Source organism: Podarcis tiliguerta (genome assembly GCF_965153285.1).
Source record: "Podarcis tiliguerta genome assembly, chromosome: 12".
In the NCBI taxonomy this organism is placed as follows: Eukaryota; Metazoa; Chordata; class Lepidosauria; order Squamata; family Lacertidae; genus Podarcis; species Podarcis tiliguerta.
The window spans coordinates 3,581,951-3,607,986 of NC_139545.1; the positions used below are offsets into that span (position 1 = coordinate 3,581,951).

General features: G+C 41.8%; 1 protein-coding gene across 4 annotated transcripts in view; it reads left to right on the top strand.

Moving 5' to 3' along the window:
• The window catches only part of GLI3 (GLI family zinc finger 3), a 253,340-nt gene that overhangs the window by 13,042 nt on the left and 214,262 nt on the right, over positions 1-26,036 (top strand). For all 4 annotated transcript variants that reach the window (XM_083407003.1, XM_083407001.1, XM_083407002.1 and 1 more), the window contains exon 2: positions 12,097-12,259. In XM_083407003.1, coding sequence (XP_083263129.1) covers positions 12,136-12,259 — 124 coding nt within the window. In that variant the 5' untranslated portion in view covers positions 12,097-12,135. The remainder of the gene's footprint in view (positions 1-12,096; positions 12,260-26,036) is intronic.

The following is a 26,036-nucleotide window of genomic DNA, read 5'->3' on the forward strand; positions in this document are numbered from 1 at the left end:
TTTCCTTTTCATATCCAGTTTAGCTTTCTCTTGGGATAAAATAGACAATCTTCCATCTCTGTTCTCTTTGTGCCCTGCTTCCTTCTGTGCTTGATCTGCTTTTCCGTCCTCCATTCAGCACCCTACTTTAGTTGTATGCATTGCAGCACACACATACCGGCCTCATGGGGATAGTGCGACATTTTGAAAATACCCAAATTGCTAAGGAAAGTATACAAATGTTTCTCTCTTTAAGTGGAATGTATTTGTTGATAAAGCTTGCTGTTTTCACCTAATAAATGGAGTTAAAAATATTTGTGGTGTCTGTGACACATTTTTATTTTCAGGCATGGCAAGCTTTGTCCTGGAGTGATAGGTTGTGACCGGCACATAGCAGAGGACTTTCAATGTCTTTAAACTTGTGTCATAGTGTATGGACCATCCTCTGCTTCTCAGGAAAATGTCACTGTGGATCTGCACAAATTATTGTTAAATGTTTTTGAGGGCTTTGGGTTTTAAACATGCCCAGCGCAAGCTTGTATGAATCTAAATAAAATAGCACTTGTTTTAAATTGTCTGGTGTGCGTTCTGAATGGATCTGATAACGACGGAGCTTTCTTTATTCTTAAATATTCCCAAGGAATGGAGTAGCAAATTTTGATACAACTGATAAAGGACGCTTTATGCTTGAAAGAAGCTGTAATTTTCTGATTGTTCTACATGCTACCCCTTGTGTCTTTTCACTTTTACATGGTTTTGCTCTGTTGAGACAGATCCCTGAAGATTGCCTCCACTGGCATAGATCAAAGTGGTGCATATGAACACCCCAAATACCCAGAGTCATTTCTGAAAAAATTAAACATCCTGTCTTTGCTTGCACACTGATCAGGGCACTCTAGATGCTGATAGCAATCAGCATAAACTTTCCCTACTGCTGATGTAATGATGATGAATGCTGCAGCACTGTTGCTTCAGACAGCTCTTCTCAGTGGATGCAAACCACTTGTTAATGAATGAAACACAATTCCAAAGGCATCAAATGGAAACGGAGATCGGAATTTGAAAGAAGGCGATCGGTGAAAAGGGCAAAGACAATAAACCAACAGATGCAGAAAAGTGTGCTTCAAAAGAATTTTTTAATGCCCTTCTTACTTGGAAACCTTGTAGGGTCAGTGAAGATCAGTAAAGGGGATGGATTTCATCTAAGCTTAGAGGTTGGCCAGATGGCTTGCATTTTTCTGCACTCCTGAAATTTGCCAACTTCTGAATTCTTCAGGCCAAGACCGTTCTTACTGGTCCAAGCAGCTGATGGAGAAGGTATAGTCCACATGGCTCCTTTCTCACAAGGTGAGGTGCTGAGGTGTCATAAGAAAAAAGATACCTGCCCTCCTGTTTGTGCACCATAGCAGGTGCATTAGCTAGCCATTTGAACTTACATAACATGGAGTTTTTTCTCTCTTTTTGCCTGAAAATGACTCTGTATACAGTACTAAGAAGTTCTGTAAATGAAATCACGTTTTGTGCTTCTGGGGTTGCATACAAAAGGAACGCTTGCACATATTCTCAGTGGTAGCAATCCCTCATTCCTGGTGTGGTCACAGCATTTTGCCAAGACAGAAAGCCAAGACTTGTTTCTAAAAGTGCAAAAGGAGGAAGAGTAGGCATGGCTCCTTGGCAGCTTTCTTCTGCATTTCTGAACACACAAAATTCATGTTTTATTTACCCAAGTGCATTTTTTGTTATTTAACAAAATTTATATACCACTTGCTAGTAGTAAAAGCTCTGAGCGGTTTACAAAAATATTAAAATTATAACTAAAAACAGATGGCAGTTAAAAACATTCAGCATTCATTAAAACCAACAGTAACTAAGATTTTAATATATTAGCATCCATGTGTCTGGATAGGCTTGCCCTAAGCAGAAACCTTTTCAGTGGGTGCCAAAAAGAGCCTGAGTAGTGCCAGTTTTGCAGATTGAAGTGGTTGAGTGGGCACACATGGGGTAAAGTGATCCTGCAAGTAAACCCATCCCAAGCTATATACCAGTAGTCCCACCCCAGACATCGCATCTTCTCTTTCAAGGGAAGTGCAGTGCTGTCTAGGGCAGGCACTGGACCAGTTTAAAGGCCATGGGAACCACTGATCCACAGGGTCTCTGTCTTGACAGGATTCAAGCTCAGCTTATTTTCCCTCATCTACCCCAACTCTTCATCCAGACACTGGTCCAGGCCCCACTTGGCCTTTCCTGGTTTAGATGTTATGGAGAAACAGAGCTGAGTGTCATCAGTGTACTCGTGGCACTTTGTCCCCAGACTTCTGGTGTCTGCTCCCCATGGCTTCAAATAGATGTTAAATAGCATTAGGGATGAAACAGTGCTCCACAGGGGGTTGAAAAGCACTCTCCCAATGTTACTCTCTGGACTTGGTCTCATAGGGAGGACTGGAACCACTGTAGCAGAGTGCCAATTCCCTTTCCATTTGTCCTGGAAGATACCGTGGTCAGTGGTATTGAAAGAGAGAGCAGGAATGCGCTGCCATGGTCCTTCTCGGTGAAAAGAGCGCCCATCTGGTCAACCAGGGGTGACTCAGTTCCATGGGCAGGACTGAGCCCCAGTTGGAATGGATTTAAATAATCAGAGTTGTCCAAGAATGCTTGCAGCTGCCCCACCACATCTGGCTACCATCTTCCCCCCAATTTGCAAGTGGTTAGTAGTTACTCCTGTCCCACAGTCCAGGACTGCTTTCTTTAGGAGTGATCTCACCCCCCCCCCCCATGCAAGGAAGTCTCACACTTTCTTTGGGCCCAGTCACTCAAACCCCCTCTGCCTGATGCAATAAGCCACACGGGACAGGGATCAAGAAGGCATGTGGTCGGGTGTCTAGGTCCCAGTAGCTTGCCACACCACCCCTTTCACGTAGCTTGGAGCTAGGGAGGAGGGCAGTAGCTTGCCCCATTTCTGTACTTGGAGAAGCTCTAAAGCTACCACACACCTTCTCCATAGGAGTGGGTCAGAGTCAACGATGGCCACCTTAAGCCAAAATTTGTGGATCCCTGAAAGTACAACTTATAGATGCGTGCAGAATGAAATGCCTTAACTGTATATTAATACACAGATGTAACAAGTAGCATTTTTTGCATTATTTATTATTTTTGTATCCATTCAAATGAGTCACCCATTTTCCTTTTTTCAGAGATCGTGGTCTGACAACTTGCCTGTATCATCATTCCAGTAACCACAAAGTGGTGCAAGCTTGCATGTTGACGCTTTGAGAAGCAGAGGTGCACCTGCAGGCAGGTTGCTGGCCTGAGAGGGATTAGCTTGAAAGTGGGGCTCAGATTAATTTGCTGAATGGGCTCAAGCCTGCGGGAAAATCGCAAAAGAATCAGGCATGGTTGAATGGGAAAAGACCATGACTGTTTGCTTTCACAGAGGAATGTTTATCCCTCTGTTTTACCTATGAAAGTTCAGGGTTGTGCGTTTTTCTCCTGGCTGCCATCATTCTCATGCATATGTAGGCAAGGGACAGTAACTTAAAACCCTAGCGCCCCAGTCTTTGAAATAACGGTTCGGATTCAGTTCTCAATAAACTCAACTTTTTCTTATCATATGTGACAATTGAATACAGAATTTCCTCCCCAGCTGTTCTCTGTTTTTTCTTTCCCTCTGTATCTGTGTTTTATTTTTTTGCTTTTATTCTCATTTATTACACAAATAATTTTTATTGTATTTTATATGTGCTTGTGTTGATAATTTTGTGTAAAAATCTAAAAATAATAATAAAAGCAAGGTTAACTCTGAAAGATACACGTGTAGCATTGAAAGAAGGAAATAAGTATCAGGGAGGTTCTGATTCGAAATTTCAAATGTGAAGAGAAGCAATGTCATCTTCCTCCCCACCATCATTCTGCAAAATCTGATAGATTATGTGTTATGGGGGGGGGGTAATACCTTTGCTTTTGGTTCCTTAATTGTTATGTAAATAATCGTTACTTCAGCAGCCTTGAAAAACAGATAGACTTACTACTACTGTCATTTAAGAGGAGGATTGTTCAGATATCTATTATCCTGATACGTATGTGTTCCAATCATTCCTGCTTTTCTGGTATCATCATTGTCTCTGTTTTTACCCTATTTTGTCTTTTAGGGAGGCTTTTGGATGCCTTGTCATTTTTTGGTTAGTGTGAGTTGCTAAATATTTGCCATTCTTCACATTCAGCCCCTTGACTTGGGTCTCTGGAAGTGAACACTCTGAGCTTCGGGATAGTAGATGCTTCTGGTTGTTGTTGCACTTTCATGGAAATACATGCAAATCAGCACGAAAACACCATGCAGAGGAAAGTCTGCCATTTCACATGCTGGATTTGGAGAAGTTGGTCTTGACAACACAGAATTATAGAATAGTTGTCCAGTATGCCATTACTGAAAAGAATAGATTCGCTCTTTGCGTTTAAATTGGTGCAGGATGGACAATAATACAACAGGTTTTTCATATCCTTCTAGCAATCTGGACCAGGTTTAGGGCATTGTTCATTGGTGCGAGCACTGAGATGCTGAAATATGTTAAAGTGCCTCTCTTTTCAACTGTGGAGTGTTGGGAAGATAAGTTCCCTTTGCTGTTTGCTGGGTTCAGGGTAAGAGTAGCTATGGATAAGGTAAGATCTATCGTGTTCCTTCATTGAGAAGTTTCTGACATTCTTGCTTTAGGATAAACATTTTTTACTTCCAGGGCAGAATACTTTATGAGTTGCTCCTTAGGTGTGTTAACACTCAGTTGTATCTGGGGAATGTCAAGAGTTTTCTGCAGCCCTTTTTTTTTTGTTTTTGGAGGGAGACGACAGCTTCCATGGCAGGTAATAATATCCTTTGAGAGCTCATCAAAGAGAGGACTTTGAACAGGTCTCCCAGTGACTGGAGGGTGTGTGTATTAAGGGGCTTTAACAAAAACAAAACAAAACACCCCTACATTGCTCCCTATCCTGCTGCCCCATGGATCCTTTTTGCCCCTTTAAAATTTTGCATTCATTTAAACATTTTGAATTCTTTGAAATCTAGACGTGATGATCAGAATGTATTTAGCAAATCAAGTAGCTTCATCACACCTTTTCATAATGAAATTGAACATGGAATGTGAAATTCTTTTGGGGAGTATGATTTGAGCACCAAGATCCCAAGCTGTGCTTCACCGCCTCCCCCTCCATCCCCCATGGAGCTCTGGGGTGGTCAGAGAACACCTCCCCGCCATTTACCTGGGTTAACAAGGCAGCACTGAAGCTCTGGATGAAGGAGAGGGGCTTGGAGGAAGCATTGCCTGGGCCTGCCAGTTATTTTAAGGGTCTACAAAATATGCAGTAGGACCAAGAAACCTGGTTAGAAACTGAGTGGTTCTATACAAATGCAATTAAAACAAAGCAAAAGGGGGGGGGTGACACTAAAGCATTGCTAAGGCAGTGGACAAAATGCTCTTATCCTTTGACTATGTGTCTGCAGTGTGGTTCAAACCACAGCTATTCCTATGAAGCTGAGGTGGGTCATGTAGGCTCCTAGTAAGTAATATTGTGGTAGTGAAAACCAAGTATACTGTGAGAGATATTATAAACTGACGTTAAAATCTAAAACCTAGCTAAAAGTAGTCTTGATGTGTTTTAAAGTACTGGTGGTGCAGCAACAAAACTGCTAGCACATGTGCAAAGCTAAGCAGGGTCTGTTATGGTTTCAAATTGGATGGGCGACGGCATCTTGAGATTCCGGCATTGCAGGGGGTTGGACTAGATGAGCCTCAGGGCACCTTCCAACTCTATGATTCTATGTTTTAACTACCCAAACAATTTTAATGGAATGAAAATTTAATAGGTTTTAAATGAGCAAACTGTCCAAAAGTTCATTGATAATACCAATGCCTTTTTTTGCTTATTGGCAGAGATTCTGGATGCCTGAAACGGAGTTATTTTTGTTGAGTGACTGAATAAACTCCCATGTGTCTAAATATCAAAACTAAAAATTCAGGGAAGCAGATTCGTGTATTTCAAGGCACTGTCATCTGATTTCATCCGTGAGAATATGTAACTTCTGAAATGGCAACTTAGTTAAAAGGTTGTTGCCTTAAAATTTAAGGTATATGTGGAACTGGGGAATTTTTTTGAAATTGACAGAATCTGGCGCCTTATGGAAAATATTCTTACTAAAATAAACGAGTGATTCATAGTTGGGAGATGTAGTGAGACCAGTCATGTGATTCATGTTTTGCAGGACTGTACAGTCTACGACTGTATGATTATGATTACAAACACAAATATAAAACCAACTCAATGGGAGACAAACTTTGTATGTGCAGACTTCTGTTCATATGGGTGGTTTTTTGAAATGTTCAAACTCTCACCTATATTCTAAAATGGTTATTGCCTAGCAAATGGAGTTGTAGCCCAAAGCCTCTGGTGAGCAGCAGCCTGATGACGGCTACTCTCTTAGGCAAGTTGAAAGAACTCATAAAAGAAAGTGGGTGAGAGTTTCTAACGGTAGACTTCACACTGCTTAACAGCAGTGTACACAACTCATTCGAACTGCCTCATGCAATCAAACAGGTGACATTAGACTGGACAAACTTTGAAAATTGAAGTTTCCTTTTAAGGGGAAGTTAGGTGAGCTGTTTTATAAAGTAAACTTTTGGATTTCTTGATCCTCAAGCTACGTGCAGCTGAGCATTCCCAGTTAAAGAACTGGGTGATTTGATGGCAAACTTTTGTCTATAACTGGCCATTGTCAGAAAAGATGTGTTGTGAATGTGCTGCAGCATAGCTGTTGGTGGCATCTTTGAATGTGGAAATGGTGAGATAGGAATTAGAGGGTGTGCCTACATTTTGTGGCAGCGGCTTGTAGAGCAGTTCATTATCCCAGCCAAAGAAGGCTAGAAAATGTTCTATAAAATAAACAGAATTGTAAAACAAAAATAAAATAAATAAAGCCTCAAAATGCTACTGTTTCCATGGTTCTTTGGAGAAAGGTGTGAAAGTTAAATCAGTTTTAGAGTGGTTTTTTACCACTGCGGATGCGTGCAGTACAGTTGATGTGATCCTGTGAACCCATTTGGCAAAGCTCGTGGTGCCACCTTTGTCTTTCAGGTGCCTCAGAGATAACCCTCAATATTCTCACATTATGTAGATGCTTTGTGTGTGCATGGAGAATTCGTTCTCCCTTTGCATTTCTTTTTATCTCATATAAAATAACAACATTTAAACTGTGTTTCTTTACTGTCATAGACAAGGATGGCAGGTGGGGGGGAGGTTTTGGAGGTCATCAGATCTCAGGCATTTCTCTACTTTGACTCACCAATAGCATTTTTCTTCTTTGAAGCCTGCCTTATTGTTCCAATATTTGACACTAAAGTCAAAGCCCTAATTTGCTTCTATAACTGTTTCCCCAAGACCTAACTGCTTCAGCCCTCTGGACAGGCTGGGAGAAAGCTGGATTTAAGGTTTCACTCCCTCCCATAGTGAAAATTCCATGTTCTGGTCCAGTTTTAATTTGCATGGTAGATTCCTAATTTATTGTTAATAAATGTAAATTGCCTCAAGCGCTGAACTAGCTAGATGAATGCAAAGCACTGCTTTTCTTAATAAAAAAGTTTGTGGTCCATGTGTCAATTATCAGACTAAGCAGAACTTGTAAGTACAATGGTTCTCAGTGTGCAGCTGGCCTCTCTAGAGAGATGCAAAATAAAACCAAGGGAAGCATGCGTTTTCTCTGGCCCTCACGTGTGTGTCTCGCAGGGTAGATTTGATTTAAATCATATCGATTTAAATCACTAGTCAGTAAGACTTGATTTAAATCTTTTTTTTAAAAACAGAAAGACTCATTCTTGCTGGTGTAATCTTAATATTTACAATTGGGAAGAAGGGCCTGGAACCTGTGAACTCTTATTAGTTGACTGGCAAGCACAGATCCCAGTTACTATTTCCTCCACCACCCCAATGGATTTGCGTCTACATTCAGGTGCCTATTCAGTACAGTTAAGTGTGAGTGCAGTGGTTGGAACCCAGTGGGATTGGGAAGAGGTTGCCAGCCCTGAAGAGCCTTCAGCACTTGCCTCAGGTCTGAGTTGCACAGACATGCAACTGACTCGCACAATTATTACACAAAGATTCCAAGACTTGTGGATTATTCTGCTCACAAGGTTGCATTTTTACTGCTTCACACTTAGCTACTTGTGCAGATCTATTCCACTCCAAACCATCTATTCATTGAACCTCTTGGAACTTAGCATTTAAGAGGTAAGGAGGTTGATATAAATTTGCAAAGGCACAATGGGATTAAGGTTTTTCCTCAACTCTGTATGTTTATTTTGTAACATTTTTCCTGTGAAGAAAAGGCATGTTATCTTTGCAGACACAAATTCACACTTTGGAGAACTGCAAAAACAAGCATCTGTGATCATATCTTCTTCTTAGAAAAGCTGCCCCAAATAATCTTACACAAACCTCTCGAAGAGCATGACATTGTGAATGGATTAATGGAATTCATTTACCAAAAATTTTAAACACTGCATATAAAGCCTCATGCTACATAATTAAAAACAAATTCTTATTTCCTGATGAATAGCCTTTGGACTATAATGTAACATAAATAGAAAACTATCCTTAGAAAGATTTTTTTCTCCAAAAGCATGTTATTTTAAAAAATCCAATTTAAATAAAAAAATCTGATTTAAATCAATAAAATGGATTTTTAATTTTTTTTTACAAAATCATTGATTTTTATCCACCCTGGTGTCCCGGTTGGCCGGGAGCTAGAGGTCAATGTAAGGCGATCTAAAACTTCTCTTCCAATTATGCTAGGGTGTTTTTGTTTTTAAACAAACTTGTGTGGAGTTTTGTCTGTGGAGGAGCATTCAAAAGTGGGGGGGGGGGGACTTGTGTTGATTAATTCTTGCATTAAATAGTTTGCATATTCTTCTTGCCCTTTCCAGCATGTTTCTGTGCTGTGACTTGAGGCATGTGTGAGAGAAGAGGTGAACCAGCCAGCAGCAAGGATGTAGCAGACAGAGGTATCATCTAAGCCGATAACCAGGGAAGGGTCCCAGTCTAGCCACGCTTGCCTTATGTGGCAGAAGATGGGGTGACTTGCTTTCCTGACTAGTTTATTATGTTAATTATTATAAACAGCACCAGCTGTTTATCCTGGCACTGTCCCTGGGGAATTACTGATTAGCCAAGGTTGCAGGTTCAATCCCTGTATGGCACAGCTGCAGATTTCTGCATTGCAGGAAGTTGGACTAGATGATCCTCAGGGCCCCTTCCAACTCTACAATTCTATGATTCTGTGATTCTAAGTGATGTACAATACCTGAGCAGACTTTAACCATTTCCTAGATGGAGTTGTGCTGCCACTGACAATTGCGTTGAGGTTGGAAAGTAAGTACTCCAGGCTGCTTTGTGGCTGCTTGGCGTGTGAACTCTTGAGTAGACCAGTTGGCAAGGAGATGCAGAAGGGCTCTAGCCGACTAGGATGTATTCCAATCTGCCACCGAAAGTTCATTTGCAAGGAGCTGAGGGCACAGATGAAGATATAATAATTAGAGACATCTGTATCCCTCAGAGTGAAAAGTGATGGAAACTAGTTCAAGTCCTAGATTGGGTAGGGAACTGGACTGGGGCAGTCTGCTGGATCCTTATCTCCCCCTCCCACCATGGGCCAATTTAGACAGGTGGATGGGGCCACCCATTTTTGCTTGTATAGTTCGAAATTGAACTGTGCAAGCAAAGTCAAAGCCTGCAAAGTGCCAACCGCCAGATGATTATTGGGTTTTGCGGAGAACTATGCAGCAGGCTTCTCAAGCCCTGGTCATCAGCTGAGCTTGAGATCCAGATGCATAGTGACTTGTGGGTGCTGCCAGTCAGCAGACTTCCTTTTAGCACTGCCACACCTTTATGGTCTGTATGAGGTCCAGTGGGCCTGGTTTGGTTGAAATAGCCTCGAGGGACAAATCGGGAGATCTGATGGGCCTATTTAGGCCCATGGGCTAGATGTTCCCCACCGTTGGCTTAGAACAGTGTTCCCCAACCTTGAGCCTCCAGCTGTTTTTGGACTACAATTCCCACCATCCTTGACCACTGGTCTTGCTAGCAAGGGATGGTGGGAGTTGTAGTCCAAAAACAGCTGGAGGCCCAAGGTTGGGGAGCACTGGCTTAGAAGGTCTGGTGGTATAACTTAAGCCTTCATCTTGTGTGTCTGAGTCTGTGTGTGAGTTAGACAGAGCTCTTAAAATGCAGCTAATTTTGTTGCTTGCTGTCTTTTTTTAAAAAGCAAGCAACATGTCATGGTGGCAGCATGGAATGGTTAGGGTGTAATGTTCAGGTTTTTCCTATATTGTAATGGTTCCAAGCCCACGATTATGTTTTGTAAAGCTTACTTGAACAGATTGCCGTGTGTTGCTTACCGAGAGGATGTGGTGGAGGGCAGGTTGGTGTGACGCAAACCCAGAAGCAGGAGTCCATGAACCTCCCTTCCCCTCTTGGGAAGCCACAGTGACCCACTTGCCTGGTCCTCACCCAGTAAGCCACGTATAGGTGGTAGTTTGCTGTTATTTCACAGCTGCACAGAGAATTCTCTGAGTTTATAATGTGTGGATGCTGGAACCCCAGAAAGAAGGAGGAGCAGATTTAAAAAGGATGAATGGCAAGCAGCAACAAATGACCCCAAAACTAGACGGTGAGAGGGAGGAAAACATTATTTGTTACCTTTGGTGACTTTCATTTTAGGGTTGTCAAGAGAAAGAGATTCCGTGGTTACTAGCAATCATGCTCCCCCACCCCCCTCTGGTTTTTCACAGGTGTGCTGCACTAATAACCCTTTTCCGAGTTACATTTCTAAAATAGACAAAACGAACTGTTTACATGATCAACCTTGAAGATATAATTCACTGCAGTTTCACTGGACTGATGTAAATGCTGAAGTTTAAATATTTGGATTTGCAGTCACATGGATGATCAGTTCAGCTCCTGCTGTATAATTCCAGGCTAGGATGACATCGGTGGAAGGGAAGTGTTGGCTTTCTACCAGAAATCTCAGTTGCTTTTGGGCACAGTGTGTGTGTGTGTGTCTGTGTGTCTGTGAACATAACCAAGCTTCCTGTAAAATTTTGAGTTCCTTCCATGCTGCTTGGAAGTAAATTCTAATGGATTTAAGTTACTTGTTTCTGTGTAGCACATTGAGGATGGCAGAAAATAGAGTTAGTGTTGGATATGGCTTTGGGGCACCTGAGTTTGAATCTCCACCCAGTCATCTTGTGTCTTCTTCTTGGCTACTGGTCTTCATCAGATGGGATGAGGCCTAATACTGTGTCACAACGGCAGCACTATCACTATTCAGATGTATGGAAGAAATTTAAGAAGTTTGTCCCCAAGTGCAACCAAAAACTTGGTTGTGGGTCTGAATGGTGGGGAGTCTGTGATGGTGGGTCTGTGATGGTGGGGAGATTCTGTGGCGGAGCAACTGCAAGGTGGTAGGTGGGGTGTTCCTTGCTTCCCCCTTCTGTGACAATCCGTGAGAGGCAACAAACTGTTCCAGCTCCAGGGCTGGTGTAGTTTAGGACCTGTTTGGGGGGCATGTTGGGGGAACGAGGGGACTTAGAATTCTCTGTCTTCTTGGCTGCCCCTGGAAGCCCCCTGAAGCCCCCTGTTTTGACTTCAGTGCCAGTAGGACACACACACACTCTCTCTCTCTCCCCCTCCGAGCTTCTGGGGGCTTCTGGCCGTGTGAGTGCCGTTCTATCAACAGACCTCTTTCCCCACCGTCAGAGTGGCACATGCGCAATATCCAAGGGTCTTTCCACAGTTTTAGAATTGCAACTTAAGTGAAATAAATTAAGATAGCTTATTGATCTTGTGCTAGTTGTACACTTTCACAACCCAACTACCTCTCAAGGTTGTTAGCTTCTTGGAGGAAGAATGAGGTACAAAAGTGATAAATTAAAGTTGATTTGTTGAGCTTTGTGATATGTTCTGTAGCTTACTAGTGTCGATATACAGCATCCTCTGGGTGAGAAATGTGGCTGAGTTTTTGTTTGGGCTCTTCACCCCCTTCTGCTCCTGTTTTGAAGTTTTATGTTTTATTGTTTTATTCAGGTATTAGTGTGACGAGAGCTGAAGTAATGAGAAGTCATCATGGAAGCCCAGTCCCATAGCTCTACCGCGGGTGAGAAGAAAAAAGTTGAGAATCCTATAGTGAAATGCTCCACTCGAACAGATGTCAGTGAGAAAGCCGTTGCCTCCAGCACAACATCCAATGGTGAGTAACAGCAGGGATTTACTAGCAGCCAAACCTGCAGTAATTTAATGTGTGCTGCATTCCTTGTGAATTGAGCTTTTGCACCTGGATTCAGCATTCATTCTGAGATAAGGCTAAAGCCAGCCAGCAGGCAGAGGAGAGGGGAATGGGAACGTGCGCGTGCGCATATATATACACACACACATAGAGACAGAGAGACAGAAAGAGACCCCTTTTCTGGTACCAAACCTTGTATTTTTCTCCAGATTATCTAATTTGAACTGTAAATAGTGATGTTATATATTATGGAAGTTCCTGTTGTGGCTTTTTGGAAAAGAATTGTGATTAGCTTGGAAAGTATGCAAATGCCTTGTGGTTTACGTTGGAAATTGTTTACCCTAATTAGATACAGTGGTACCTCAGGTTACATACACTTCAGGTTAAATACGCTTCAGGTTACAGACTCTGCTAACCCAGAAATATTACCTCGAGTTAAGAACTTTGCTTCAGGATGAGAACAGAAATCGTGCTCTGGTGGCGCGGCTAAAGTGGTGCTTCAGGTTAAGTACAGTTTCAGGTTAAGAACGGACCTCCGGAACGAATTAAACACTTAACCCGAGGTACCACTGTAATTGGTTAGTGCAAGAGAGACAAAAGTGACCTTGTCAAAAATCAACGTCTTTCTTTCTTTCTTTCTTTCTTTCTTTCTTTCTTTCTTCTCTCGTTGTAAACATCCTCTCTTCAAAATCTCCTCATGGATTTCTTTAACCACTCACTGTGAAACAGTTAACTTATAAAGAAAACATGCTCTTTTAAAGAAATGTAAATATATAGTTTGCAGAAATTTACTTGGTTCCCTCCAGAGTGCCTTTGCTCGCTGGGTAATTTGACACACTGACGAAGCTTTCTCTTTCCCCCCACTTCCCGATTAAATTGAAAAAGACTAAGGTCATTGTTCAAAACCTCTGTTGTAGCGACTGAACCACCTTTGCTTCACAAAATAGTAAGAAGAAAGGAAGGAAAAAAGAATATGACTTCTGTCGGAGGTGTAGTTTTAGAAGTAAACGTAGCAGCTCACTCTCTGATCTAGTGTCCTATGATTTTCTTGAGGGTACCTATCAGATCTCTGAATATCATTTAAAACCATACAGGATAAGTTGGGTGCCTCCACTCACCTGTAATATGCCACAATAATATGTATTCTTCTTCTCACTTGCTGAATGGTGTAATGCTTACTTGAGACCGATAATGAACCAGTTTTTTGTTTTGTTTTGTACTATCCCTGTCTGTCTTTTATATTGTGTATCAACTGAATCAAAGGTTTATGCAAATAATAAAACTTGAAAAATATGTGGCTGATGCAATGGATAGGCAGTACTGCAGCTGCACTGTGTGAAATTGGTAAGATGACACACAGCAGTGCTTCTCATCCTGGTGGTTAGATGTGTCTCTAGAACAGTAAGGTGGACCTGAAACTCATACCCTTTGTATTGATCCTTGACAGTCCTGTGGACCAGCAGTGATGATCACATATCACAGAAACACCCCCTTGGTCTGGGTCATTTAGTCCAACCCCTTCCAGTGCAGGAATCCTGCCGATAGTCATCCCTGGGTGGTCTTGAACCACCAACCTTCTGATTAACAGTCAGATGCACTGACCCATCGTGCCACATTGAAGCTCCATTCCTGTATATTGGAAGCTGTATGTTTTGAAGCCCTACAGATGTGCAGAACATCGTGTTGGTAGCACCAGTGGATGGTGGGGTGGCCCCTGTTCCTTTCATGGCATGTTCACAGAGCAGTGGAGCAAATGGCAGTTGTACCATGTGTGCTACTTACATCGTAAGTAACAGAAGTCCGGTGGCTTTGTGGGCCTAGTTCAGTCTTCCTCAACCTCGGCCCTCCAGATGTTTTTGGCCTACAACTCCCATGATCCCTAGCCAGCAGGACCAGTGGTCAGGGATGATGGGAATTGTAGTCTCAAAAAATATCTGGAGGGCCGAGGTTGAGGAAGCCTGGCCTAGTTCATCATTTGCAACTACAGAATGAAAATATGCAAGCTCTCAAGAAACGTGTTCAGTGTTGTATTTTTCTTCTACTTGAATCAAGTATGCTTGATTCAGTTCTATTTACATAAATCACATTCATGTTCTGGCCCTATGCATGCACCAAACAACCAGAAGTGGCTCTAAATAAACTAGAGGGGGCTTTCTGCTTCCACAGTGACCTGTGTAGGAGCTCTTCTGGGCTACTTTGCTTGATCATGCCTCCAAGCATTTAGGAATGAAAAGCCAGTTGTACTCATATATCTTGAGTATGTTACTTCTAACCTTGGTGGTGTATCATGCATACATTCCTAATAATTCTTAGTATTTGCAGGGAGCATTCTGAGTGTTCAAAGTGTTTATATACATTCTATCAGTAATCCTTACAATTCTTGTAAGATAAGCCAGTTAGATATTGCAGGTAGGAATGGCAGGGGGGTGTTTGGAACTGAGAGAGTGATGGTTTATTACCTGAGTCGCCAGTGGCTGGGATACATTTTGAATAGGGGAGTCAAAACCACTATTTATTTATTCAATAAAATTTATATACTGCTTGATTGTAAGAAACCTCAATGTGGTTTACAAAACAATTTCAAAAATAAAATTGAAAAAAAAATCACAACCATACTTTAAAACTTTGCCAAATGCACATGCAGTATCCAGGATACAGTAGCCTGCAGCGTCAAGTTAATAAACAAGGATGGAACACTTGTACAGAAAGAAATAAACAGATATGTCTGATAGGAACTTGAATGAGGGAAAGTTCACATGGTGCTTTTCGTTAAGGTAAAGTCACCACAGAATGATTTTACCTCATCCATTTCTTGTAACGAATATTTCTTAGGAATGCGCCCACATACAGAGACAGCTGGCGTTTATCATGTTGGAGATCCTGTTAGCTGTCAGACCTTTCTCCAGACCAGCCCTCCCAGATCCCAGCCATGTGGGCCCCATGTGTTTGCACAGAGGAATCCTCCTTTGGACGCAAGAGACAAGACATGGCAAATCTCTCACGGCCGGTCCTTTCTAAAATGTGTGAAAGAGCCCTTAGTAAAATGGGAAAGCTAGCTGCCAGAGTACAGAAGAATTGTTTCTGGACCGAGACCTTCAGCCGCACTAACAGAGAAGTGCTAAGCATGTCTACTCAGAAGTAAGCCTCAGGAATGTATGTGTAGGCTTGCAGCCTTAAAATATTACAGTGAGCCAAGCCATTTTGCACGAGTTTAAGCAGGTCTTTGGATCTTGGCCAGTATAGTTATTTTGATTAACATGAACTAAGATTTAGGGCTGCTGGGTATGATTTTCCCTTAGGAATATAGTCTGGTACCTATTGGCCACAACAGCTACACAGCCGCATGCCTGAAGGCATAAGTAAAGGTCTTGGTGGGTGCGCTGTGCCGTAGTTGTGTCGGACACCTGTGTAATCAGGAATGCGTTTAACAAGGATATTAATTACCTTTGGTGAGGTGTGAATTTGAATTTATTAATGCATATATAGTAGCCCTAGACTCTCAGAGGAAAAATGATTTATACAAGTAAAACATTATTAGTATAAAAGTGTTTGAGACATTTTTTCCTGCAGCAATGCCAAATTGTGTGTTTAAGTTTTGGGACTCACCCCAATGTTAACCAAATGATGAAGTTATTCAGGTGATAGGACTTAAAGGAAGTACTTCTTCACACAGTGTTCAGTTAAACTATGGAATTAACGCAAACTATGGCAATAGTCTGTTCCTCTGTGCCTTTGTAAGTTGGTAGCTGTCAGTGGCCTCTAGTTCTGATGTCTGTATCCTTCCTCCAGGCTTAGAGCCTCAGGATACCAGTTTCTGGGGAAGAGTATCAGGGAAGAACTGTTTCCTTCATGTCCTCCTTCTAAGTGTCCCTGAGGTATCTGGTTGACCACTGTGGGAAACAGGATGGTGGCCTTGATCAGCGTTTGATCCAGCGATATTTGGCCTTATGTCCTTATCTTAGTATTTGTAAGCAATCCCCTCTCTCCTTTCACATAGCCTTCAGCTGCACGCTTTTCTATATGTGGGAGAAATGCACACACACCGTCCTCAGCCTGGATGATCACACATCTAGGATTTTTCTAGCTTGTGGGGTGAAAATTAATGGAGTTGAGTTTTAATCATGCAATCCTGTTTGTTTGGATTTACTGCAATGGCTCTGCTTTAAGCTGAGACAAAATCTAACTCTCTTGCACCGAAATTCATGGGCTCTAAAAGTGTTTAAGATTTTGCTGATGTGTGCCCACATTATCTTCCTCATAGCTAATAAAAAGGCTTTAGGCTGCAATCCTATGCACGCTTAGACTCAGTGGTCCTAATTCTGAGTAGATATGTATAGCAGGGGCAGGCAGACTTCAGGTTTATGAGATATACTTTATTTATTTATTGTTTTGCTGGAACACGAGGACCACTAACAGAAGCCAACTGCAAAACAGTAGCTGGGGATGGAGCCTAGTACAGAATGGTGACTTAAGGCGTAGCCTCACTTATCCCCCACGAGCCTGAATATAGAAATACAAATCTGCATCTGACTTGCTAATAACACAGAGCTATCCAGCAAAGCTGCACAAAGTTCTGGTGAAAGGCAACCAACAAATTTGCCTGAGAGGTAAATTATTTGGCATGGCAGTTAATTCCCTCCCTTTCAATTTTCCTTCCTGTTATGACTATTGGGAGTCAGAAAACTTTGTAGTTCTACTACAAATCACCCTGGGATATACTGATAGCTCCTAATCTACCATCTGCCCATCTCTGATGTACAGCAGAAGATGGTTAATCATTTCAATCTGTGGATTAACCACTTAAAGCTTTATTAGGTTGACCACTAGGCACTAGTTTCACTTGTTTTTCACGTAAGGTCACAATTTTATTACTTTTTGGTGCGTTACTATATTCCAAAGAGAGAAAATATTAAATACCATCTTTTCTATCTATGAGAACAGCTTTTGTTTATTATATTTGGAAGCTGCCTGGCACCTTATTGGTACATATAATATTGGAAACGTCACCTTTATTGTGGCTTTGATTTAGGCAATTAAAAACGCGCTAAGTTTGGAAAGTCCTGATATCAAAATACTGTTGATCTCATGCCAGGGCGAATGCGTCTTAAGCATGTGCTCCAGGTGACTTAATACCACATGCGGCACTCTGACATGGATTCATACCAGCATTAAAATGCCCATGAGGACAATGCTATGTTGCTGGTGAATCTGAGGGTCCACTATCTTTCCGTGCTGGATTCCTTTGCTTTCCTCATGGAATAGGAGTGGTCCCATATGGGATTGGGTCCTTGGGAGCCTGAGTAGGACAAAATGTGGATTTTGTGCACGGAACAACTGTTCCATAAACAGTGCCCCTCCCTAGCCTATTTGGGAGGGGCCCGGAATCATGATTCCCATCAAGCAAAACTATGCTGGGCTGAGGAGCAGGGGGAGAGAATGATACCAGTATTTTATGCATTTCCAAAGACTGAAAATTAATATTTCCTTTCATATTTTCACAGTTCTTTAATTACTGCAGCTAATGTTGGCAGACTAAGAGTGACTTATTTTACATAAATGAAATGTCTGTCTTGCAGTTTAATTTGAATTTCTCCTCTGCAGTATTGGTGTAGATCTATGCCAGCTGATAAAATATGCCCTGTGCAAACATATAGGGCTCTTTTTATTATTAAAACAAACAAATTGTAGCTATTTACTGGAAGGCCTAGTCACACAAAATGCTTCTGATTTCTCTTTTGATAGATTAAATAAAGCAAAGAAACAAGGCGAGGTTGTTCTGAATGACTACTGGCATGTTTGCCAAATAAGTCCTTGCATGCATCTTTCAGCAGAACCTGCATCACCTCATAAACCTGTCCAAATTTGAAAACAGTGTCTTTCTTTTTTAGGACAGCACACACATTTGCAGATTTTGCAGGGTAGCATATTACTTGAGTGACAGATGTCAGTATACTGCCATTTTTTAGGTGCTCTACCACTTACTAAGAGGCCTGTATGGTGAAACAAGCTGAAATATTCTTGGGGTTTATGCAGAACTTCTGCTCATGCAGTCACCTTCCCTCTTTAAGTTTTAAAAAAAGAAGTTTAGAACTATTTGAAGGGATGCGATAGCTGCTAGCTGAGATGGTGTTAAAAAGATTTAAGCCTGATTCAAGGGGGATACGTCTACCAATGGATGTTAGTCATTGGAGTTCAATGGAATCTCCATGTTCAGAGGCACTATATCTCTGATTACCAGGTGCTGAGGACAAGCGAGGGAAGGTCATCTTTATCCCATTCTTGTGGGCTTCCAGAGGTGTCTGGCTGTCCCTTGTTGGAGACGGAATGGGTACTGTATTAAGTGTATTGATCAACCCAGCAAGGCAATTTCTTTATTTTATTTCAATATTTGTATCGCCTCCCTCTCCACTCAGAAGCAAGTATGCAAGGCAGCTAATATAATGGATGAAAATCATAACAAAAAAGTTCATTATATCACTGTTAAGAAATGCAACAAAAAGGCGGCAGTAAATAATAAAAACAATCCCCAGTGAAAATCAAATAGCACAGAGGCTGGAGAATGAGCTTCTGTACCATTCTCTCAAAGCTCTTTAAAATCTCAGGAAGGCAGAATTTGGGGGTGCAGAAGGACAAAACTCTCCAAGCACCCCCACACCCCCCGGCCTGTATAAGTAGGGTTCAGGCACACAAGATTCTTCCAAGTAGTTTGTATTATGAAAATGTGGATTTCTCATGCAGATAAACTCACCAATACTCTGGAGTTCCAGTTTCCTGAAAATCTAGGAATGTCAAATCTTATGCCCTTATTGGCATTGGGCTTGGCTAACCACAAGCTAAGCTCTTGAGTTAAAATAGCACCGTAAGTGTTCAAGAGCTGCCAGCATTTCCATTATAAAATCTTAATTTCAGTTACTTTGCCATTAAAATCTGCTCCAGGCTGAAACTTCTATAAAAGGGTGAATACTGGCCTTGGTTAGAAGTTTGAAAACAGGCATACACGAATTTGTTGCTCTTTTTGCAGAAAAATAAAAGCACGCTTACAATATTTTTTTAATTGCCTCTATTAGGTAATGGCAAAGCATTAAAGCTGCATTTATATTGAAATCTGAATGAACTTTTTGTAGCTTGTTGCTCTTGCTATTATTTCCTTGGGTTTTTTTGTTTTTGCTATTTTTAATTTGCACAATGATCAGATGAAAAGTTGCCCAAGAACAGAGACTGACCAAACCATGAAGTTGAGGGAGTTTCCATGGAATAAATTACAAGCAGAAGTCCTGTAGCTTTACGTCAGAGGAAGCAGGTCACTTCTTTTGAGATTTAATAGCTTGAGATCTCAGACCTATTTGCATGCACAACAACCTACACACCATTTACTAAGGGGCAAAGGCAGCTGTACTTTACAGGTATATTGATGAGATGGGCATGGATTTGGTCTACAGCTGAGTAAGGCTGACCAGGTTAAAAGCAGCAAGTGCAGATAGAAGAAAGCAGCAAACAGGTGAGAGAGGGATGAGGGGCCAAGGAAAATGAAGGCAGGGCGCAGCCAGCTGGGAAGGAATGGCCGGGCAGGCCACTCATCTGGGTGCAGCCTATCGTTATGGCCATATTTTAATACACATTGCTGCTTTATGTATGAGCATAACAATGTTGATTATATGATTATGTTACTGTTTCTGTAGTCACCGGTGCAAAGTTTGGCCAAAGGTTCAGCGATTTCTTTTGACTGCTTCACATGTTTATGAAATCAGCAGCATGTATGCCACATGGCCTGAAGTGTGTAAGATGCAGAACAGGAATCGGAGCCAATTACTGGGATTTTATTTCTTTTTTAAAAAATGTATTTTATATTTAGCGGTGTAATTAATAAAAACATATTTAAAAATAAGTAAGATTAGCTCCATTAAATAATTTTATGATCTGGACATAACAGATTACTTGCATTTGGGGTTTTGCAGGTCTCCACTGGCATTGTGGTCCTCCTGTGTTATTGGGGCTTCTGTTCTCTTTAATCTCTTCTCTTACTTGAGATGGTGAGAAAACGTAAATACATGGAGGGGGGGGGCATGTGGCATTTCACTCCACTCCACTGTCTTGCTGACAACCTCTGTATGCTTTTCATGCATTGTTTTGGTCCCAGAATTGCAGGCTTGGTTCTTTTAAAATAACAAATAAAAGCTTAATCAACAGAGTTTCACCCATATCGGTAGTTCTGATTGAGGACATGCCCCCCCTCCCCATTTAAACTGCAAGTATTAGCAGAGAAGCTCTCCAGTTGTTTGACAGACAGATTCCGTTGGGTATGTTTTGCCTAGTTTTTGACCCAGGAACCTGTCTCTAGTGTAATCTGATATTCCTTATTAACCTATTATTCTGTCTTAAAGGAAGAAAAAAGAAAGAAAGGAGACTAATTAAAAACATATGTAGGTTGTGGCCTTTGACTACCTTTATCAGAATCAGATAGTTATTGAGAACACACTTTAATGTGATAGAAAACAGAAATTGCTGTCTTTATGATGAAGTAACAGGAAACCAGGCAGAGTAGATGAAAAAGGGCAAGAATATCAGTTGTCTATTTTAGTCTTTTTAGAAGAGGAGCCATTTTGAGGATTTTTAAAGAAAGACATGTTGGGTGGAACTTTGCTTCATAGAAATAGTATTCTCTCTCTCTCTCTCTCTCTCTCTCTCTCTCTCTCTGTGTGTGTGTGTGTGTGTGTAAGAATGAATGAATTCCTGCTGTCAAGAACACAAGAGGGGAAGGTATTATCACATTGCCCCCTTTGTTTTTGGGTTGGACAACCTGACTCCTACTTGAAGTAAAATATTTGATGTCCTGGTGAGAAGCTGGAGTTCAAAGGAGGTTGTTAGTTATCAGATATTTGCCTGTGATGCCAGTGGGTCCAGCTACAGAACCCTGCAGTTCAGTATGGGCCAGCCCAGAAATTCAGCTTTGTGGATGTTGTCAGTATGAACGCTCAAGCAATTGATTCTTTCTCTTTTGGAAAGGAGTGGCAATTAGGTGAAGTGGTTTGTGCATTTTTCTAGTTATATGCCTACACCACACATTTATGTTCAGTGTGTAGTGATAAGACATACGCCATCGCTTACCTCTTTACCAGCATTGCTACAGCATATTGAATTTCAAAAAGTGAGTTGCTTTGGACCAGAACCAGATCTGCACAGGGCTGCTATTGAAAAAGGCAATGGCCTGTCTATTTGATGGCATGTCAGCCGTGTCTGCTGCAGCCTAGCATTGTCCCTAACATTGCAGAAAGGAGGCAGAAAGGAACATTGTGACGTGAGGACCCATAGAAGTTTCTGTAAGTTCTTAGCGATGTGGCAGAGGAGACTATAGGTAGGGTTTGTTGTTCTGTGCAACTGTGTGTCCATTGTAGTTAATCGTTTGGGCCTTAGTGTACAGGTAAAAAAGGTAAAATAAGTATGTAATCTTGATTTAAATAAAATAATTCTGCATTATGCAAACCGTGTGTAGTATTTTGCCTTGACATTTAAAAGATAATGGCTAGATTTTGTGGAAACAGTTCATGCTTTGGACTTCCCTGCTGTGCAGCACTTGTTCAGTTTTAGCAACCCAATGCTGTCTGGTTTCTTTATTCTGCGAAATGAAAATGGTTTTGGAGGAAACCAAGTAGAGGTTTGGTGCTCTGTGCTTAAATCTAGTGTGAGCTATAGATAGATATAGATAGATAGATAGATAGATAGATAGATAGATAGATAGATGTGCAAAATTCAGACTCTGTCCTTCAGTAAATAACATAAAGTAATATACACTTCCATGTACAGATGCCATTGTGGTTGAAAGCCCTTTTTTACTTGTACCTGGAGTAAGGCATTTTCTGCTCCCTCTGCTTTTCTTGCCGTGCCATTCACAAAGAGACACTGAATGACCACGGAAGCTCCAGCTCCTCATCTGCTTGGCAAGTTATTTCTGAATGACCACCTTCTTTCTTGTTGGCCTTGCACAGCACATACTAACTAGCACCACTCTGGCATATGGGAATAGTTCCAGGATACGAAATACTGTACCAATAATTTAGCAGGTATTAGAAGAATCCATCCGGGCCATCATATGCTAGCAGTAGGGTTACCTCAGTGACTCACTTGGAGAATGTTGCTGTGTAGACGTTGAGGGGAGAATATTAGGGGTTCCTGGCAAACCTGTAGCTGTTCTTTACAGTTTTGTTCTTCATGACAACCATAACCCAAGTCTCAGAACTACAGGACTTGGAGCTCACGCTGTTCAAAGTGTACAATTTTTGGGATTTTCTGCTGCAAGGTCACTGTCACCAGCTGAAGTTTCAATGACTTAGTAATGCTGTGTCAAGGGGATTGGCTTCCATTTAACACCGATCCAGGTGAAACCATCCCAGAAGTGAGAATTTCTTAATGATGTTTTAGCACTGCACCACCAAGATAGCAAAGCTTTACTTCAGTCTTGCTATAGGAAGCATTATGGCAATAATATATTTGTCAGTGGAGTGGGTTGTTGTTCTTGTAGCGTTAAACATTCTTTCCTCTCAGAGATAGTTCGCAAGAATAAGCACTTTGAACCTTTTGTGGGCCTGTGTTATGATAGCATTTCACTCTGTAACTGTGTAGTCTTGTTCAACAACTTAATTGGTCAATACTTGTTAAAGTGTTTAATGGCAGTGTAATTGGCACACAACTTTTATTAGTTGCATTCTAGCAAAAGAAGTTTTCTATCTATTTTTGTTCAGGGTGCTTTGCAGAATTGTTCCTTCCCTTTGTATAATCCTGAAGGATATAAATCAAGCTCTGCAAACTATATTGCCCACAGCCCATTGAAATCCGTTGGTTTCATTGTGCTGGAGTGCTCTTGTCTCTGTGCTGTATTTAGGACCATTGTGTTTTGATCTCTACAGCCCTGCAAATGTAATACCCCCACATTGCAAATGAGAAATCAAGTCTGTTATTTGCTCAAAGCTACACACTGAATCTGGCAGAAATAGAATTTTAACCCAAGTCTTCCAGATCCAAGTCTGAGTCCCTTGTCTACACACTCATTGGTTCTGGGTGCATTCAGGATCTCTAGCTAGTGTGAACCATGTCTAGGTTTTAAGTAGCACAGTCTCAGAATGTATTTTCTTCTTAATCAAGTACAGTGGTACCTCTGGTTACAGACGCTTCAGGTTACAGACTCTGTTAACCCAGAAATAGTACCTCGGGTTAAGAACTTTGATTCAGGATGAGAACAGAAATCGTGTGGCGGCAGCAGGAGGCCCCATTAGCTGAAGTGGTGTTGCAGGTTAAGAACACTTTCAGGTTAAGAACAGACCCCCAGAACGAATTAAGTTATTAACTCGAGGTACCACTGTAACAACTTCTGTGTAATTCTCCGCAGCACTACTGCCCTCAAAGGGGTTGCGAAATTTGTGCACAGTAGATATGTGTGCATGTCTTCAGAACAGAGGAGGCAGTAGGGGGCTAGTTCAATTATTATGCTAGGCAGATTACATGAAGATTGCCCAAGCAAAACTGGGAGCCCTTCCAAGTCATAGGACAGCAGAGTCAGTGGTCCTATTCTCTGTTGTCAGGAAATGTTAGGGGACTACTGGGTTACAGCGCATGAGGACCAGAATATCTGTGTGGTCAGGAAAGTTGGAAGAACAGATCACAGTTGTGGCACATGGCTGAGCAAGACAATTCACGGGGTCCTCGTTTATGTCTCTGTATAAGGCCCTCATCCACTTTGAGGCATCATTGCCAGTAGGTGCTGAGTGTGTACAAACATACATGCAAATTTGGATTTGCTGTGGCCTTTTCTCCCACAGCTTGAGCTTGGCTTACCCAAACTGTGTACTGGCTAGCACACACTAGATCACTAGATTGCCTTACCCTTCTTCCCAGGTGAGCTTTGTGCATTTAAATTTTTTACAAAAAGAAAGATTTGATCACATGCTTAATAAATTGACAGGGACACGGCTGGCGCTGTGGTGTAAACCACTGAGCCTTGGGCTTGCCGATCGGAAGGTCGGCAGTTCGAATCCCCGTGACAGGATGAGCTCCCATTTCTCAGTCCCAGCTCCTGCCAACCTAGCAGTTCAAAGGCACACCAAAAAAGTGCAAGTAGATAAACAGGTACCACTCTGGTGGGAAGGTAAACGGTGTTTCCGTGCGCTGCTCTGGTTCGCCAGAAGCGGCTTAGTCATGCTGGCCACATGACCTGGAAGCTGCCTGTGGACAAACGCCGGCTCCCTCAGCCTATAGAGCGAGATGAGCGCCACAACCCCAGAGTCGTTCGTGACTGGACAGCTGTCAGGGGTCCTTTACCTTTAATAAATCGAGTATATTTTATCACCTTTAAAAACAAAAGAGGATCTGTTTTTTGTTTTGTTTTAAGTTTTGCAAAACTGCTTCAAGGAGGGAGTTATGGTGGGAGGGAGATTTCCAACCTATCAGGACTACTGCACATAGCCAGCTTCTGCTGTAAGCACACCGTTTTCCCTGAGCCCAGTCGGAGAGAGAGAGAGAGCAGGCTGGACATACAGGACAGTGGTGAGTGCTGCTAAGAAGCAGGCCCACCACTCCGGGGAGGGGTCAGAGCTGTTGTCTGTGGTGGACGCTGTGTATTACGCTGGCACTTTCAGTGTAAAAAAGGTAATGGGAAAAGATTACTGCCTGATAGTCTGACCTGGTATGTTTCTGTGCACAAATTATATAGGTCTGTAGGCACCGATATGTGGTAGAATAATACTTTCACCCAAATCCAAAAAAAAATTTACCCTGAAGGAAGTCCTTGTGCTGTTCTTAGTGGGAGTTTAGTGTATAGCGATGCTTAAGATGTTTGCCAAAATGTGTTAGAGGAATAATGAGACTTCTTTACTAATACACTTCCTTTTCGTGGGAGGAAAGCTTATTTATTTATTGTCTCGTTGCCAGTGCATTTGAAACTGTGCCGTTGTGATCATCAAGGTTTTAATTCATATTTGTTAAGTTTTGGAAACCTTCCCTAATTTGCGTAAGGATAACCTCAGTACACAATCTTGTGAAAGGATAAATGTCGGCCTGGACTTAAAATGTTTTAAAATGAGGGAGCTTTAAAAAATTGGGCGTGCATTGGGAGGGGTTGTATGAAGTGGGAAAGTTGTTGGAAATCTAATTGATCCACACCAGCAATATTTGTATTTCAGAGTAACAGTGCAGTTTTAAATCTGCAAAAGTGTTGTGGCTCTTCTAAGATTTCTCCCTTTGTTTTTTTCTCCTTGCAGGAAATATTGCACAAAAGTTTGTCTCTCAGCCCACGTGAGCCCCCCCTGTCCCCCCCCTTTCCCTCTCCCTCTTTCCCTCTCATGCACATGCTTTCTCTCTTTAGTTGCAGAAAGTTGAGTTCCATCCCAATTATTAAATCTTTGGAGACCATTCCCACATGGTTCTGTAAATGGTAGCTTCATCCCGAGTTCTTTCATCTCTTTTCCTGCTCTCCTGGCTTGACAGTTGAAAAGGTCTGACTGCGCCACACAATGGTTTGATTGGTTTCTCTAGGGGAGGCTTTTCCCTGCCTCATCATTCGCCAGGCAGGTGGACCAGAAAGTCTCCTGATTCTTTTGTTGCCTCTCAGAGTCCGAGGTCTTTGACTGAATAAATCCTCCGTCATGGGATAATTTTCTAAAAGGAGACTGAAAGATGTGAGAGAAAAGCCTCGCTACTTGGGTGCTGAATTAATGAAATAACTGGGCCTTGGAGTTTGCAATTGAAAAATCAC